Here is a 17,056-nt window from a genome sequence, read left to right as displayed (position 1 = left end):
CAAAGCCTGACCCACTTGCTGGGCTGGCGTTGGCTGTTACAGAAGCCCATGAAGTTCCAGGTGGGCAGGTTTGGCTGGGTGCGTGGGGCTGTGCCAGCTCAGCTCCACAGGAGATGCGCTGCCTTTGGAAGGGCTAGGGAGCAGTGGCTGCCTTACACCTCCCCTGGGATCCCAATTGCAGGCAAACATGTAAATAAATCTGTCAGATATCGTGCGGCTCTTATTAAATTTGCATTGGGCTTGAGTCGTGGTTCCTCTTCAACGTCTCTGGGATGGATAGATAGATGGATCTTTAATCTCTGCGCCCAGTCTGGGCCCTTCTGCTTTTTGGCATTTGCCGTGGCACTGAGCTGGGCTCAGCCTGCTGAGATGAAAGGCAGCTCTGATGTGCCCTGCCAGCCCACTCCTCTGCCCTGTGCCCCCACCCCAGCTGGGAGCTGTGTCCCAGTGCTCAGGCTGTCCTGGAGAGGGAGGTGCCTGCAATCCATCCAGCAGCTGGCAGAGATGCAGCAAGCGGTGCCGTGCCGTGCCACACCATGCCACAGGGGTGGGCAGGGGTTTCCCTGCTGGCTGGGTTTGCTGGCCCAGTCCAGAAAAGCTCGTTGTCCCTGGGCAAGCCTTGTGCTGGGCAAATGGCATCCTAGAACAGCAGCCACCGCAACAAAGTGCTGTTACAGCAGCAGCGGAAAATCACAGGCTTTATTCTTTGGGGCTTCCCCCTCCATGCCTTCCCCCCCGGGGAAGCGTTTGTCACTTTAAACGTGGCCAGAAATAGCACCAAACAGTTATTGGATTTGTCCGGGATGCCTTGGGATGCATATGCTCAAAGTATGGCTAATTCATAAATGCTGGCACCTATTGATTCTCTAGCAGTACCAAGGGAAAGTTATCTCATTAGTCTTATGAACTATAAAATGTGCTCTCTCCTGAATCCCTGACCCCGTTGTTTTTATAAATCTATATTGGATGGAGCAGTAGCTGGTAACCTGCATCGACTGTAATTTTTCTCTTGAAATTGGAAGGCCCTTGGGACTGGTGCTGGAGTTTCATGGCCACCACAGGCAGCCCGATGCAGGAGAGGATTTCAGTAACAGCGAATACGTATCCGCACGTGTGTGTGTGTAGGCAGCGAGAGACACTCCTAACATTTGCCATGCAGGAGAACCCCCTTGTCACCCTCGTGCTTTTCCCTGGGTGAGGGGCAAGCTCCTGGGGGCTGGTAGGGTTTCGGCTGCCCTGCTCCTGTCTTGCAGTAGTGGGTGAGAGGGGCTTTGGTGAGGAGTTTCCAAAGTCAGTAGTTCAAGTCTAGCTGGAAGAGTTATTAGAGGCACATCGCTCTAGTCTGGCCACAGATGTACTTAATCCTCTGCTTCCCGTAAAGCTTTTCCAGCTCCTGGCAGGCAGAAAGATCTGATTTTATTCGGCGACCTTCGATGTTAATCTCACTAGCAAGCTCAGCAATAATTCACTTTGGTGAGGTCTCTGTCAGAGCCATTTACATCAATTATTGCCCTGCATCTCTCCCTTGAACCAGTGTAACGCTCCTCGATGGAGTTACTTATCCCTTTTCAGGGAAAAAAAAACCCAAACCAAAAGGGAAGCTGCACTGTCAGGTTGTGTAGACCTTACATTTAATGTAATGGTATCTTTAAAGCCGTGGCTTGCAAGGGGGCAGATGCCTCCTGTCACTCCACAGTAGAGAGGTGGTTACTAAAACCTGCAGCTTTTCTGCCCGTTCCCATTTAGGGGGCTGATGCTCTGGCTCGAGCCCCATCTGGGTGTCTTGACTGTTGTCGCAGGCTGTGAGGGCTGGGGAGCTCCAGCAAGCTGCGGGGGGGGCGAGGGCAGCAGGTCCAGGCAGGGCTTGGCTCACGCTGCCGGTCAGCAATGCTCGCCCTGCTTGCTCCACGTGTCGCTCTCCTCATCACCTCACTGAAAACTCCGCTCCCCTTCAACACACGTGGGAGTCTGGCTCTCACTGGCCCTGCCACTGCTGCCCCAGGTCCTGGGGGGATGCAGCACCGCTGGTTTCTGCTGCTCCGCTGGCTCCTTGCACGTTGCCCCGGCTCTTGCAAGGCTTTGTTTCCAGAGGAGCAGCGCATCTGCACAGGGCTGTGGTTAGCCATGCACGGACGTGTGTGTGCATGCCAGCATGTGGGGAGGGGGAGGCCAGTTGGGGCTGCTGAGCACTTGGCAAAATACAGCCCCTGTTACCGTGGAAACTGGCTCCCCCCATCTCAAATTCCAGTGCAGCCAATGTTCTTCGCTTACTGGTTTGATGGGAGATGAAAAATTAATGTTTGATTTGCATGTTATTTCAGTGCGCTTGCAGGACTACTCCCCCCTTCCCTTCTAATGGAGGTTTGTATGAATCCCTCGGCACCTCCGATCTGCAGAGCAGAGCACGAGGCTGGTGCCACCCTGCATCTGGTCCCAGTTGTATACTGGTGCAGCTTGCGTGCTGCTGCCTTGGCGTTGCTGTGCTGTGGCGTGGAGGCAAGACCATGCCTGAGGTTTTGGCTGGGGACCCCCTGGACCCTCCAAGCAGGGATGGAGCCACGGGTGCCATGATGCCACAGCAGCGTGGTGGCACACGGGTTGCAGCTCACGGGGGGCATGCTGGAGGTGTGGGGACGGCCACCTGGCACCCTGTGTGTCTGCTGGCTCATGCTCCCACTGCTTCCAGGGAGAATCTGCACAGGGCTGTGAGCCCGGCGGTTGCCTGTGCCTCCTGTTAACTGCAGTTAGGCTCGTCTTTTATTAAGGCTGCTATTTCTTTCCTGTTTAGTGTCCCTGATACTCTCATATCAAGCAATTAGAGTCAAACGTGCACATCTCGCTAAGCTGCAGCGGGAATGGGGTAGTGCCAGCAGAGCTCGGGGCTGCCGTTGCCTTGGCTCGGGCTGGGATGTGCTCTGGTTCCCTGGGTGAAGAGCCCAGACTGTCGCCTCGAGGACTTGCAGGTCCTGCCCTAGAGGAGGGAGCCAGGCTGCTCTGGGAGCATGTGCCTCTAGTCCTGTATTCCGGGCATGTTTCTCCTGCACTTAGGGGTTTGACCACGGCACTTTCCTCCACCTAAATTGAGAATATCCGAGTGCTTCTAAAAGGTGCTGGAAGAAAAAACAGTTGATTGGCCTCATCAACTAGATCCTGGATTACCAGGCATGGTGCAGGACTTGGAAGGAGCCATTTGCAGCCATTGCTGATTTAAAGACTAAAGGTTTCAACTCTGAACGTTGAGCTTTACTAATTACCTTCTGCTTCTCTGCATTTGCTGTGTTTAGTAGGGGGTGGTTTGGCTGGCCACACGGTGTAGCCAAGCAAGTGGACCATGCCACCTCAGCTGAGGTTTGGTGGCAGCTGGTGCTGGAATAAACCCCAAAGGGCCCCCCGAAACTGGGGTCAGACATTTGCTGTCACTGTTAGCACTGGCTGTGGGGCAGGGTAAAGGGGTGCCCAGGTGGGCAGGGGGGTCCTCTCCAGTGCCTCTGCTTACCCTGCCCTCTGTGTAGCCACTAAGTTGTGCCACAGCACAGGTCTTTCTATTTGTGTTAATTACTGTTATTATTCATGGTGAATTATAGGGGTCAGGCTGGCTTCATGAATGACTCCAAGACTTTTCCTTGTGTGTGCTGGCATGCACCAGGCTCCAGAACCTGCTGGGCAGAGGGGGCTGCTCTGCTGGGGCTGTGCTGCCCTGCCGGCTCTCCTGCCATCCTCCTCCCAGGGCTCAAATATCAGCTCGAGCCCTTATTTGTTTTCACATGCTTCTAAGTAAGTTAAGCTAATTATTAACTCAGCGGGACAGATTCACTTTTAATTGCCGCGTTGCTATGCAGCACACGGCAATGTGGCGGTGCGGCGGAGCATCGTGCTGGTGGAGCATCGTGCCGCGCACTCTCCTCACCCTCTGCAGCCACAGTGTTGCTGCGACTCCATGGCCAGAGCTCATCGCGCCAGGCTGTGGGCAGGCAGGCTACCTAAATCTGCCCTCAATCCGAGCCCCACGGAGTGCAGATGTGTGTAAGGACACCCCGAGCCCACCTTCATGCCTGGGTGGGTGTGTTTGCCGCAGGATGAATGCCGGAGGGAGGCAGGCTATGCCCGCAAACACGGGGGCCTGCTGTTGCACACCCACGTGCTGCTTTTGCACACCCATGTGCTGCTGTTGCACGCACAAGGCTGTTATGGCAAGTGATGCTGCTCACCCGTTTTGGTCTGACTTAAAAGCTCCAGCCCCCAAAGATGAAGACAGAGGCCGCACCCTGATGCGGTCAGGGTGCAGGGAGGTGGAGGAAGGACCTGCTTTGCCTGCCTGGCTCCCTGCCTGTGGCTCTGGTGCTGCCTGGAGGACAGGGACTCTGCCTGACCTGGGTGCCAAGAGCCTGGAAGATGACATGCTAGGTCAGGGCTGGCTTGCTCACCTTTCTCCTCCCTTTGTGTCTCCAGAAAATAGGTTTTTTATTACTTCTTATGGAGGTTTGTACATATCGGATGTGCAGAAGGAAGATGCCTTGTCCACCTACAGGTGTATCACCAAGCACAAGTACAGCGGGGAGACACGGCAGAGCAACGGAGCCAGGCTCTCGGTCTCAGGTGAGCACACGGCTGCCAGCAATACTGGCAAGGGAGAGCCCTGCCCCACAGGCCTGGCGTGGTTCCTGTGCCCATGGCGGGGTCCAGTCCTGCCTGCATACCTGCTCCCCTGCCTGCCCACAGCAGCGCCTGTCTTCCTGGGGTGCAGGAGGCAATAGGATCGCTACCTCCCGTCCCCAAGGTGAGAGGGCATCCCAGTAAGGGGTAGGAGGTCCCGTCGGGGCTGCACAGGGGGTTTGTGCTGCCTTGCATGAGCCACAGAGCACACAGCACCCCCCGGCACTGGCCACGGTGGGCGGCAGTGATGCGCGGTACCCCGAGCAAGAGGCGATGGGGTGCGATGCAATGCGATGTGACAGCCCGCGATGTGAGCAGCCTGACGCGATGTGACGAACATGCAAGCGATACTGCAGCGGAGGCAGTGCAGTCCGTAGTGCCGGGTGTCTCGGGGCGCTCCCGGCTCTGCTGACTGCCCGAATTACTCTGCTCGGGAGGGAGTTCGTCTGACTCTTAGCCACGTCGCTGATCCTGCCACTCGGCTGCAGTGCGCCCACTTTCTGCCATATGCTTTTTCCATCCTCGGGTGCGCAGGCTCTGGCTCCCATGCTAGCTCCTCGAATTAACCCCACAGCAGGTAGGGAAAGAGTCTGGGATGGCCACGCTGGGGCTTGCCTGACCTTGCCCTACCCTCTTAGAGACCTGAGGGTCCCATGTCCCACCCATAGCCATCCTGCCACGCAGCCCCTGGCGAGCACAGGCAGCTGCCGGGTGTATCATCCCCTCTCCATGCGCATTCGATCTGGCCCGGTCCCCTCCTGGTCGCTGTCATTATTTACACGTCACGGCGTTTTACTTCTGCTTGGGAGTAATGAAAGAGGTTTCTTTCCCCTGGAATTTAATTTCACGCCTGAGACTTGGTGATTAATTTTCTCCTTTCCCAGCTGCCTGATGGGCCCCTTTGCTTGTAAATTTTGAAATGTGCCACAGAATTTGTGTATTTTGCACCAATTAGGTGTCACCTTGAGTAATTCCTCCGGTGCTGAGTTTATTCATCCTATCAGCTAGTAAGATGCATTTTCCTTCTCACCTCCCCGTGAGCCCACTGCCCCAGCCACCGATGGCCATGCCGGCTGCCCCAGGTGGGACAGCCACCCCTGGCCTGCCCTGGTCCCATGCCCAGCAGAGGATGTAGCTGGCATCCTGCACTCCTGCCCGGCAGAGCCACCGGCTCACGGGAGTGGGGAGAGATGCTTTGCCCTGGCTGATGCCGAGGGGGCACAGTGGCACCAGCGGCACCATGCCCAGGACCAGGTCCCTGCAGGGAGAAGCCTTGCCACCTCTTCTTCACCAGGTGAGTCTTTTTCCTCTCCAAACCTAGACCCAGCGGAGTCCATCCCCACGATGCTAGACAGCTTCCAGTCCAAGGAGGTGAAGGCGGGCTGGCTGGTGGAGCTGCCCTGCATCGCCTCGGGTTACCCCAACCCGGCTGTCCGGTGGATCAAGGATGGGCGCCCGCTCCCTACCGACAGCCGCTGGACCAAGCGTATCACGGGCCTGACCATCAGTGACCTGCGTGTGGAGGACAGCGGGACGTACATCTGCGAGGTGACCAACACCTTTGGGTCCGCAGAGGTCACGGGGACCCTCACGGTCATAGGTGAGAGCCGGCAGGGAGGAGCAGGGGCATGGCGGCAGGGAGGTTCTGTCCTGCTGCCTTCCTCAACATAAAGACATTAGAAACACAAAGCCTTAAAGGTTTTATACAGCCATATGAATTACAGACCTTGTATTTCAGCGTGGTGTGTCACACGCTGGAAGCCGCTGCCTTGCCACGCAGCGTGTCTGATGTGGCGTTCAGAGAGCTCGCAGGAGGTTTATCGTGCTGCAGCGGCGCATCTGCAGACATCCCCTGATTTATCGCTTCAATGGGGGCAGGGAGAGGGGCCTTGAGAAAATTCAGAGCAATACCAGGGGATGGAAATTCTTGGATGGCAACGTCAGTTTTACATTAGGTGCCTCTGCGCTTTGTTTTGTTGATTTACATAAAATAAGCTCCAGCCAAACAGTAAACACCATCTGGGCAGGCCAAGTATTCATCGCATGCTTTGTTCCTGGAGGTTCCTGCTGTCACCAGGATCCCGGTGGTACCAGAGCCACCGGGGCCAGCACACACCGTGCCTACCGTGCCTGCATTGCCTGGAACAGCACTGTGGCAAGCACGCTGCTGACTGGTCACCAGCAGCCTGCTGGGAGCCACTGTGGCACATCCCCAGCTCAGTGCTGTCCCCATCACACCAACCACATCTTCTTCCAGCCATCCTGCCACCTCCCCGACAGTGCCTGCTCTGGCAGCCCCCCTGCTGGGGGCTTGGAGCTGACGTTAAAAGCAGGGGCTGTCAGCAGCAAGGATGGGGGGGGGGGGCACCTGCCTTATTGCTCTGTGACATTTTATGCGTAGTCATGCTGGTGCTTCCAGGGTGGGAGAGGCAGAGAGAGCACAGTAATGACGAGGTGCCTCCTGCTGTGCTGTCTGGCACCACCAATGCCTCACCCGCTCTCGCCCTTTCTCACACAGACCCTCTGCGTGTGACCCTCACACCAAAGAAGCTCAAAACAGGCATCGGCAGCACCGTCATCCTCTCTTGTGCCCTCAGCGGGTCCCCCGAGTACGTCATCCGCTGGTACCGCAACACGGACCTCGTGGTGGTGGATGACTACATCTCCATCCGGGGGATCAGCAACGAGACCCTCCTCATCACGGCCGCACAGAAGAGCCACTCCGGGGCATACCAGTGCTTTGCCACCCGCAAGTCCCAGACAGCACAGGACTTCTCCATCATCACGCTGGAGGGTGAGCTGGCTTCCTTGGGGTGGGGGTTGGTGGTGGTGGGGGTCCTCTGCCCCTTTCTGAGCCACCGTGTCCCCAGGGTGTGTCGGGATGCTTTGTGCACGGCCAGAGGGCAGTGAGACCCACTGGGGTTGGAGCTCCTGGGGCCAGACTTCTCCCAGCCCACTCGCTGGGCTGTGCGTGCCATCTGCAAGCAGCTCAGGGGACACGGCACGGCTGAGATGGGGAAGGACCAAACTAAGGGTTGACTTGCCCATCCCCAGCCCCTGGGCTGAGGCACTGCCTTTTGCCAGGTGTCCCCTCCCTGACCCAGATCGCTGGATGTTTGGACAAGGGATGGGCTTTGCCAAACCAGGTATCCCCTTGAGCCAACGTCTGTATCAACCAGCGTGTCCCCTTGCCCCCTCTCAGCATCTCCTTGCCGCAGGGATGCAGGCACAGCCACATGCCTGTTGCCGAGCGGTGCTCCTCTGCCAGCTGATGTGGGGCTCCCACCCCAGGCGGGAGCTCAAAGCCATCCCGCCAGCGGGTGACTGCTGCTGCCTGTGGCTGCTGCTCCCTGACCCCCCTCCTGCTGGGTGCCCCCCAGATGGGACCCCCCGCATCGTCTCCTCCTTCAGCGAGAAGGTGGTCAACCCCGGGGAGCAGTTCTCCCTGATGTGTGCTGCCAAGGGGGCCCCCCCACCGACCGTCACCTGGGCACTGGATGATGAGCCCATCCCGCGGGACAGCGGGCACCGCACCAACCAGTACACCATGTCGGACGGCACCACGGTCAGCCACATGAATGTGACGAGCCCGCAGATCAAGGACGGCGGCGTGTACCGGTGCACCGCGCGGAACTCGGTGGGCAGCGCCGAATACCAAGCGCGAATAAACGTAAGAGGTGCCTGTCTACTTTTAAATATCAGAATAGGACTTTGATTGGGCTTTTGGTTTTGTTCTGTTCCTCGGCCGATCACTCCTTGCCTCTCCCTCCTCTTCCCAGCCGCGTGGGCCTCCCTGGCTGCCTCGACCCTGTTCCCCCAGCTCCCTGCTCCTGTCCTGCTCACTCACCTGCCTGCCCGCAGGGCTGAGCCTCCCTGCCAATTAAAGCAGGGAGTTTAACGAAGTGCCAAGCAGTCCGGGACCTATGGAGAGCTGGACCTTGGCTTTGCAGGGGCAAAAGGGCAGCGCTCCCCCCGTTGGGGTCTGCTCTCACCCCACCGAACCCCTGCCTCAGGGTCTGTGCAGGGGTGGCAAGTGCCTCCCCCAGAGGGACCCCATGCACAGAGAAGGTGGTGGCAGGCGTGGGAGCATCCCAGGACCCCATGCTCTCCCAACTGCCCCCCGGTCTCAGCAGGAGCCCGGCTCCCTGGCAGCAAATGCACCCGCCGGCATAGGGATCTACATGACAAACGATGATGAGGCAGCACATGAAATCGTGGAAAATGAGCTTTGATTTGTCATGTCTGTGTTTTCTTTGTCTGCTAAAAGCCATGGCCGCGTTAATCGCCGTGTTATTATGGCTGGAGCGTGTTGCTCGGTGTGTTACAGGGAGCACTTTCAGGCATAGGGTACGGTATAAGCCCCTGCCCATTAATAATCACCAATTAAAGCTCACAGGGCTTACAGGTGGGAGCAAGACAGAGACAAGGTAACATTTATTTGTCTACTGAGAAAGAGGGTTGAAGGGCTGTGTTTGTCTGTGTCTCAGGTTTGAAACGGATCTAGTGGCTTTTTGGCTGGGATCCCAGGAGAGTCTGAATTTTGCTGCTGTTTACTGCTAAATTTGGAGCAAGTTCATCCCTCAGCCATGAGAAGCCAGAGCAGCGTTTGCAATAAGGATGTTCCCTTGTCTCCCTTTTTCCCTTCTCTCAGCTCTTGACGGGCTGTCACTAGATAAGATTCAGGCTTTTTTTTTGCCCTGGAACGGAGCAAGTCCCTCAGACAGGCCCAGGAGATGGTTACAGAGTGAGATGTTAATTTCTTTTTTCCTGCTCCTTTTCTAAACGTGTCTCAGCATGAGAATCACTGTCCATCAGCTCATCCTGAGTGCCTGCTAAGCTGTTATCCTGCGACACCCTTAGGATGAGGAGTCAAGACAGGGTTAATCTTTAGATTAATTTGCTATTTTATGCAGTGGCTGGGAGAACAATGTAATTATTGATGCATGAAACCTTTTGTTGAAATACTCACCTGCAGCATTCTCCCAGTCCTTAAGCCAGCACGAGAGCCAGCCAGAAACTGGTGAATAACTGGCTTTTTGGCAATACTCAGGTTGCCATGGGAGGCTCAGAAGGGTGTATTTTAGGGGAGGTGAAGTACGTTTGCCAATGGAAGTGAGGTTCCCGTAGGAGCTCGTCGAGGGTGTTGGGCACAACACAGGCAGGTTCCTTCTGAGAAGAGGCAGAGGGTGGCTGTGACAGTGGGGGAACACTCCCCCTCTTCTGCAGTTCCTGTGGCCACAGGCACTGCTGGAGGAGCGGTGCTGGAGGTGCACTGGGCAGCCGCGGTTCCTGTTGCAGAAACATGCTGCGCTTCCAGACACCGTCTGAGCTCCTCTGTGGAGCAACAGTGGTGTCTGAGGGCTCAGCTCCCCCAGCACTGGGGTCACACCTGCAAAACTGAGGTGGGATTTGCTGAAGTGTGGCCGTAATCGAGGACCACAGCCCTGGTTCGTAGCTGTGCTGTTGTAGGCATGTGTGAGTAGCTCTAGCTGGAGGTGGCAGCCGATGAGTGGCTTTCCCCACACATGCTCAGAGGAGCCCGTGCCTGCTCCTCACCCAAAACCAGGCTGGGTCCCAACTGTTCTGGTTACCTCCTTTGCCTGTGAAGCTCGCTCTGAAATAGCAGCAGATCTGCATGCAACCAAGCTGCCCTTCGGAATTAACCTAGCCTGCCTCTTCCTTCCTTCCGAATATGTAGGTCCCCCGAGCATCCGAGCAATGAAGAACATAACAGCGGTAGCGGGTAGGGACACTTTCATCAACTGCAGGGTGATCGGGTACCCGTATTACTCCATCAAGTGGTACAAGGACGCTCTGCTGCTGCCCGATAACCACCGCCAAGTGGTCTTTGAAAATGGGACTCTTAAGCTGATGGATGTCCAGAAAGGCATGGATGAAGGAGAGTATCTGTGCAGCGTGCTGATCCAGCCCCAGCTCTCCATCAGCCAGAGTGTCCACGTCACGGTGAAAGGTAAGCAGGTGGAGAGGCCATCCAGGTGGCATTGGGGATGGTCCCAGCTGTGGGATGAAGGCAGAGAAGCGTCGCGCAGGGGACTTGGTGGCCACACAGTGGCTGTGCTCCACAAACACTATGCCGATGGGAGCTCAGCTCCCACCACCACAGCCTTCAGGAGCTGTCTCAGCTCCTGACGGAGCGGCTACCTGGTCCTGCTTGCGTGCCTGCAACTGCCCTGAGCCACACTGTATCCATTTCCCGTTACAAGTGATGGAGCAAGGATTTACGGTGTAAACATAACGTATTAAAACATCTAACCTTTGCTCAGATCACCTTCACCAATGTTTTTCTGTGTGTGTTAGCTTTTAAAAAAATAATACTCTCGGTCTTCTGAGCGCACAGAACATCTTAAAAGCTTCTCCAGGCCATCAATTATTCAGCCCCATTGAGGGAGCTATCAGTCCTAATGAATTGAGCCGGATGCATTCCCTCCCAGTGACTCGCTGAGATTGTGCTGTGAGTGTGCAGTACTCCCGTATCTCCAGTCCTCAGAGTTGTCGGGTCATCTCTGCCCGTTGCCAGCTCAGTGTTTGCAGTAAATCATTTAGACAAACACGGCCGCGCTGGGGACAGAGCTAGCCAATTGTCTTTCTCTGTCTCACCCAGCAGGGTATTTATGGACTGGATTTTGCTCTGATCCCCCTCCTTCCCCTCCCTTCCACCATTTTCTTATTAGGAATCAGGTTAGCAAGAGAGTGCATCGAGCTGATTATAGATGCTACCACTTGATTAGTTAATGCTCTTCTCCAAGGCTTTGCAAAGGGAAGAGTAGACTGTGGACAGTCTGGCTCAGGGCAGTGTGGGGAGGACTTCTCTGCCCTCAGGTCTGTGGTGCAGGGCATGGCCAGCCCTGCTTCCCTCACCTGATACAAAATCCCCATCCATGTGGGAGCCCCAGGGCCTGAGAAGGGGCTGGAGCTGGCTAAATGCTGGTCTTCTGCTGGCATGAACTGGAGAGGCAGGGCTGGTGTGGAGAGAGCACCGGTAGGGATGTGTGTGTGTGAAGTTGAATAATGGGGTTCGCTTTTTGTCAGGTGTTGGGAGGGACCATCAGAGGATGCAGGATGCTGAAGTTCAGCCAAGGATCCGTATATTCTGGGAAGGGAGCACTAGCAAACCCTTCTGAATCTGAATTTACTGCCTTGATTAGTGGCTGGTGACAGGCTGAGGAAGGCGAGCGGGTGGCAGCGCGGTGCAGGCCGGCAGCACGCTGCTCTGCCGCAGCCAGACGTCTTCATTCCGCCTGCAGCACGGCTGCCAGAGATTTACACCCAGCCCTGCCTGCTGGATTCCTTATTTGCTCTGGCCATCAGATAAAAGGCCTGTGGAAAAGAATTGCAAAGGCCCTAGAAGATAGTCAGAGCAGAGTGAATAAATATAACTGCGTTGAGCGAGGAGGACAGGATGGTGTGGAGCACCGTAAAGCTTTTATTGCCACAAGTGCCTGGTGACCACATTAAGTGCCACAAGTGAGTTATGCAGGTCTTTCCAAGCACGCAGCAGTAAAAGCTTTTCTTTTACTCCAGTGCTGCTCCCCTGGGGAGTGGGGATGTGCAGGCAGCCCCCAGCCCTGCTCGCGAGGCATCACCCCCAGCCACGCTCCCTGCCTGGCATCAAGGGAAGCTCCCGCCGGGGTTTAGCTGCTGCTGCTGAGCCTGGGGACCCCCAGTCCCAGCTTCAAACCTCCCAGTTCCTTGGGGCTTCTGTGGCTGCTGGGGAATGCTGCTGGGGCCCCTTCTCTGTGCTTCCCCAGCAGCACGATCCGAGCACCCAGCCTTCTCCAAAGTGCCCTGACAGCTTGTTATTGCCACAAACATCTTTGAACGTTTTAATTAATCACGTGCGGGTTTGCTGCTGTCATGGGACCTTCATACAGCTGTGCTCGGGTGACTGCGGCGATTTGGGGAGTGCGGTGCTGACACCAGCTACGCCTGTCCTGCAGCCGGCAGCGCCGGGACACTGTCGGGGCGATGCTTCACCCCATGGGAAGGCAGGAGCAGTCTGCTCGGGCTCCCCTCCAGACCTGAGCTGCTGTGCCTGGCTGGGCTGGGCTCTGCGGTGGGCACCATGGGCAAGGCGACCCTCATGTGTGCGGTGCCCTGGGCTGTGGCTGCATGCCTGGCTCCTGCTGCAGCTGTGAGAGAGCCTGGAAGCCCTGGAGAAAGGAGAATTGCAGCAGGAAACTGGGAAGGAGAGGCGAGTTGCAAGCTCTGGTTGTGGGAAGCTCGAGCAGGGACAGCTTTTCTGTCGAGGGAGCCCATCCTTTTCCTGACAGCTAAAAAGCGGCCGGTGGGGTGTGTGCGGAGAGGTGCGGATCCACAAGCCCATCCCCTCTCTGCAATAGACTGCAGTGCATTCCCAATTAATTATTCATTAATTATGGAAAACAGGCAGCACTGGCTCCATGGCTCCAGCAGCTTGAGCCACGTTGCTGTAGCCGGTGAAGGAGCAGGCCAGCCCTGCCTGCCCCTGCCTGCCCCTGCCTGCCCCTGCCCGCTGGCAGCGCTGTGCAGCCCAGGGGGCGGCTTGCAGCCCCTGCTTGCCCGCTGCTCTGCAGAGCTGCCCAGCTGGGCAGGGGTGCAGAGACCTGGCGCAGCCCCTTGCAATGTGCTGGGTGGGCATGGGGCGGAGATGGGAGCCCCGGGAGGTGCGTGGTGGTGCAAGGAGCTGCTCCCTGCGCCTGTACGGGAGGGCAGCTTATTTCTGCCAAAGGGACAATTGGCAGCCTGCTAATTTAATTATGAAGACTGCGGAAAGAGGATCTCATCTACCAGGTGCTGAGCCTTGTCAAGCTAATTGTCTCCCTCTCTCCGCTTTCTTCCCCCTCCCACATTGCCAGAGATGCTGCAGTTGCCTAATTAAGTTATCAGAAAGATAATGGCTGGTTCTGAATCCGGAGCCTTTAAGAAAAGCATCCATCTAATAATTGCTTTTCTGCAAGCAGATAAATGCTGAGGCGGAATTTCTGTTGGCACGTGTGTGAGAGGTGGCCGGGGCTTTCCCAGAGCAGGGCCCGCTCTGCTAGGAGTCGGTGTTGCTCTGTCCTGCTCTTGACGTGCTGGCCCTGCCAGCTGGGAGAAGTCTTCCTGCTGCTCTCTGCTCAGCAGCACCTTCCACTTCCCCCTGGCTGTGTTCCTGGTGGAAACAAAAGCCCAGTTTAGTTTCTGGGCTGCCTCTCCCCCAAGCCCCACTGCAGTTCATCCCCACTGGAGAAAGGCTTTCCCTGGACGGGCTCTCCAGCGTGCTGTGCCTCTCCCCTCGACAGTCCCTCCGCTGATCCAGCCCTTTGAGTTCCCGCCAGCCTCCATCGGGCAGCTCCTCTACATCCCCTGCGTGGTCTCCTCTGGGGACATGCCTATCCACATCACCTGGAGGAAGGATGGGCACGTCATCCTCTCAGGCTCTGGAGTCACCATCGAGAGCAAGGAGTTCATGAGCTCCTTGCAGATCTCCAGTGTCTCCCTCAAGCACAACGGCAACTACACCTGCATCGCCAGCAACGATGCTGCCACGGTCAGCCGGGAGCGGCAGCTCATCGTGCGGGGTGAGTGCCACGGGGCCAACCCAGCCATGCCTGTGGTCCAGCCCCATCCCCAACACTGCTGCTGTTTTGGGCTTGGGAGGGTGGACAGTGAGGGAGGGATGGCATTGGAGGGAGCAGGGGTAAGTTACGAGGCTAGAGAGAGATAGCGCTGTTTGCCGGTTGCAGGAGTGGTTCCGAAGCAGATGGGGAGGGTGAGGAGCAGGGCTGAGCCAGTGCACTCACGTGCTTGCGGGAAGGGAGCAGTTGCAAGGAGCGGCTGGATATTTTCTTTTTATGGTGACCCTCTTTTCTCCCAAATTACTCAGTGCCTCCTCGTTTTGTGGTCCAACCCAACAACCAAGATGGCATTTACGGTAAAGCCGGGGTGCTGAATTGCTCCGTTGATGGGTACCCCCCTCCAAAAGTCATGTGGAAGCACGCAAAAGGTAGGGGCGAGACATGGCAACACGTGGGGTCCCTTATGTGAGTGGGGGAGAGTCCCCTCCTGGCTTGGCTGCTCCAGCACCGAGCCTCACAAGCGCTCCTCTGCCCTGGCTGAGCTCTGTGTCTCTGTGTCCCCTCCTAGGAAGTGGCAACCCCCAGCAGTACCACCCCATACCCCTCACGGGTCGCATCCAGATCCTGCCCAACAGCTCCCTGCTCATCCGCCACGTGCTGGAGGAGGACATCGGCTACTACCTCTGTCAGGCCAGCAACGGAGTGGGCACAGACATCAGCAAGTCCATGTTTCTCACTGTGAAGAGTAAGTAGCCAGGGCCATGGCAAGGGGTTCTGCATGCCAGTGGGGGTGGCTCTGGCTGCAGGGTGGGTGCTTGTCAGCAGAGCCTGGTCCAGTGCAGCCCCCTCCTCCATGCAGAGGGTTCCCACCATGCCAGCCTGGCTCTGCCTTCGGCCCCACACATCCCTCTGATCGATGTGCGGGGCACAGGGAGGGCATCGATCCCCCTCCTCCCGGGACCTGCTTCCCTCTTGCTATTAAACGCACTTGGTCTTTAATAAAACTGATCAATCAATCTACATCATACAGGAGGAAAGGAAATAGCTGGGCTACATTGACAGGGGTGAGCCGGAAAGTGTTGTTGGACACTGTGTTTGAACTGTGCTTATTATTGGATTCCTCTCTGGCTGCTATCAGCAGAATGCATAATTTCCAGCTCCTCTTTATTTATTTTGGTTGTTGCTGCTGTGAACATTCAAACCTCAAAAAGGAGGTGGTGGAGGGGGGACCAGCCCCATCACACTCATCCCTGTGGCAGCTCCAGCGTGTCTCCAGAGCGGGGCTGGGGTCATGGCTCAGCTCAGCAGGGCTAAACTCTGTCCTGCCCATGCCGGGGGGACAAGGCGGTGAGCACACTGGCCTCCTGCCTTGTGCTGAGGGTGATGGAGGTGTCGAGCAGAGCTGTGGGAACCACCACCCCCTGGTTTTCCCCAGGGCAGGGAGCGGCTGGGCAGAGGGGATGCGCATCCCTCCCTGGGCACTGCTGTGTCCTGGCAAGGGTCTTGCACCTGGGGAATCGCCCAGGAAGAGACGAGGAGAAAGCAGCTCTGGCTCGGGCAGCCCCCTTGCTGCCTGCCCTCCCCAGCCAAGCGTTTTATTTTCTGGCATTGGCAGGCGTTTTTCTCGGGGCTTCACCCCTCCCCACCAGCCCCTGCTTTCCTGGGTTTCTGCTCCCCTCCCTGTCAGCTATTTAATTTATCCTGCCGACTGATGAATCAAAACGAGCGACTTCAAACAACGCACTTCAATAAGGTGCAGGTACAAAGTCGAGGCGATTAATCCCGAGTGAGCGTGCAGAAGTCTCGGAGCCTGAACTGTTGCCTTGTCCCTGCTATCTGCTGTAATTGCATCCCAGGACAGGTTGCTTGCTGACTTGAATAGCACATAACCTTATTATGCATGTGCTTTTACATTTCCTGAAGACCTCGCAGCCTTTGAAAAGGTTTGGATGAATAGGTAGATGAAGTGCTGCAGCCAATTAAGCATTATATGGGGCTCTTTGTTTTGTTTCATTTTTGGATTTTTGTTTGTTTAGTGAAATGTCAGGCCAATTAAAGTGAGATCAGCGCTGGCTTTCCTTGAAAGTCAGGCCACTGAGGACAGAGTTAAATGAAAGTTAATCAGAGCCCAAACAAAGTGCACTGGTGGTCAGCAGGGGAGAGGGGAGCAGCCGTGGCAGCCAGCCCACATCTGCACATCCCCTTCCCCGATACCACAGCGATGGGCTCTGGGGGCAGCCGGGGAAGGCATCAGGCAAGCACCTGCAGTCCTGGCCGAGCGCCTGTGGGCCACCAGTGCCAGAAGGAGCTGGCCATGGCTTTTGTCAAGGTGGTGAGCAAGAAAAGCCACCCAGCTTTGCTTGGATGTAACCCTTGGGGCCCCAGCTGTGCCCAGCGCTTGCCTGCAGTGCAGCCTGTGGGGCTGGGGCTTTCCTGTCCCCGGGTGCCCACCCGCGCTGCTCCACTCAGCCCCCGGTACAGGCGCCTGTCTGGATGCCTCACCATGGTGGCATGTCCTTCCCTGCTTCGGAAAGAAAGTCATTAGTCGTTAGTCGGATGGGCGGGTGCATCGCAGAGCAGAAGGCGGTGAATGCTGGAGGCCGGGAGCGTGCGCCCGGGGGGTGGCTCGCTGGGCTGAGCGCAGGTGAGGGGACCACCAGCGCGTGATGAATGCCATTTAGCACATGGCTGCACACCTCCCCGTGTGTCAGGAGCAGAGCGTGTGGGATGGAGAGGGTCGTGTCCTCGGGGGGGGCTGTGGGCTCCTCTGCTCGGTCCTGCCCAGCACCGTGACTGGGTGAGCCGGAGGTCCGGCCAGGGGGCTGGGAGGGGGGCAGCTGCCTGCG

The 17,056-nt window shown here is 56.9% G+C and overlaps 1 protein-coding gene across 2 annotated transcripts in view; it reads left to right on the top strand.

Moving 5' to 3' along the window:
• The window catches only part of DSCAML1 (DS cell adhesion molecule like 1), a 113,809-nt gene that overhangs the window by 76,894 nt on the left and 19,859 nt on the right, over positions 1-17,056 (top strand). Inside the window, exons 4-11 of one of the 2 annotated variants that reach the window (XM_040615990.1) lie at positions 4,450-4,596; positions 5,975-6,253; positions 7,172-7,447; positions 8,034-8,330; positions 10,352-10,624; positions 13,935-14,213; positions 14,519-14,638; positions 14,779-14,955. In XM_040615990.1, the coding sequence (XP_040471924.1) occupies positions 4,450-4,596; positions 5,975-6,253; positions 7,172-7,447; positions 8,034-8,330; positions 10,352-10,624; positions 13,935-14,213; positions 14,519-14,638; positions 14,779-14,955 (1,848 nt within the window). Of the gene's footprint in view, positions 1-4,449; positions 4,597-5,974; positions 6,254-7,171; positions 7,448-8,033; positions 8,331-10,351; positions 10,625-13,934; positions 14,214-14,518; positions 14,639-14,778; positions 14,956-17,056 lie in introns of those variants that run through there. The other variant, XM_040615991.1, reaches the window with a different exon arrangement.

The sequence above is a fragment of the Falco naumanni genome, chromosome 16, assembly GCF_017639655.2.
Source record: "Falco naumanni isolate bFalNau1 chromosome 16, bFalNau1.pat, whole genome shotgun sequence".
NCBI classification, from domain to species: domain Eukaryota; kingdom Metazoa; phylum Chordata; class Aves; order Falconiformes; family Falconidae; genus Falco; species Falco naumanni.
The sequence above is the reverse complement of the archived record's forward strand: the minus strand, read 5'-3'. Positions and strand labels throughout refer to the sequence as shown.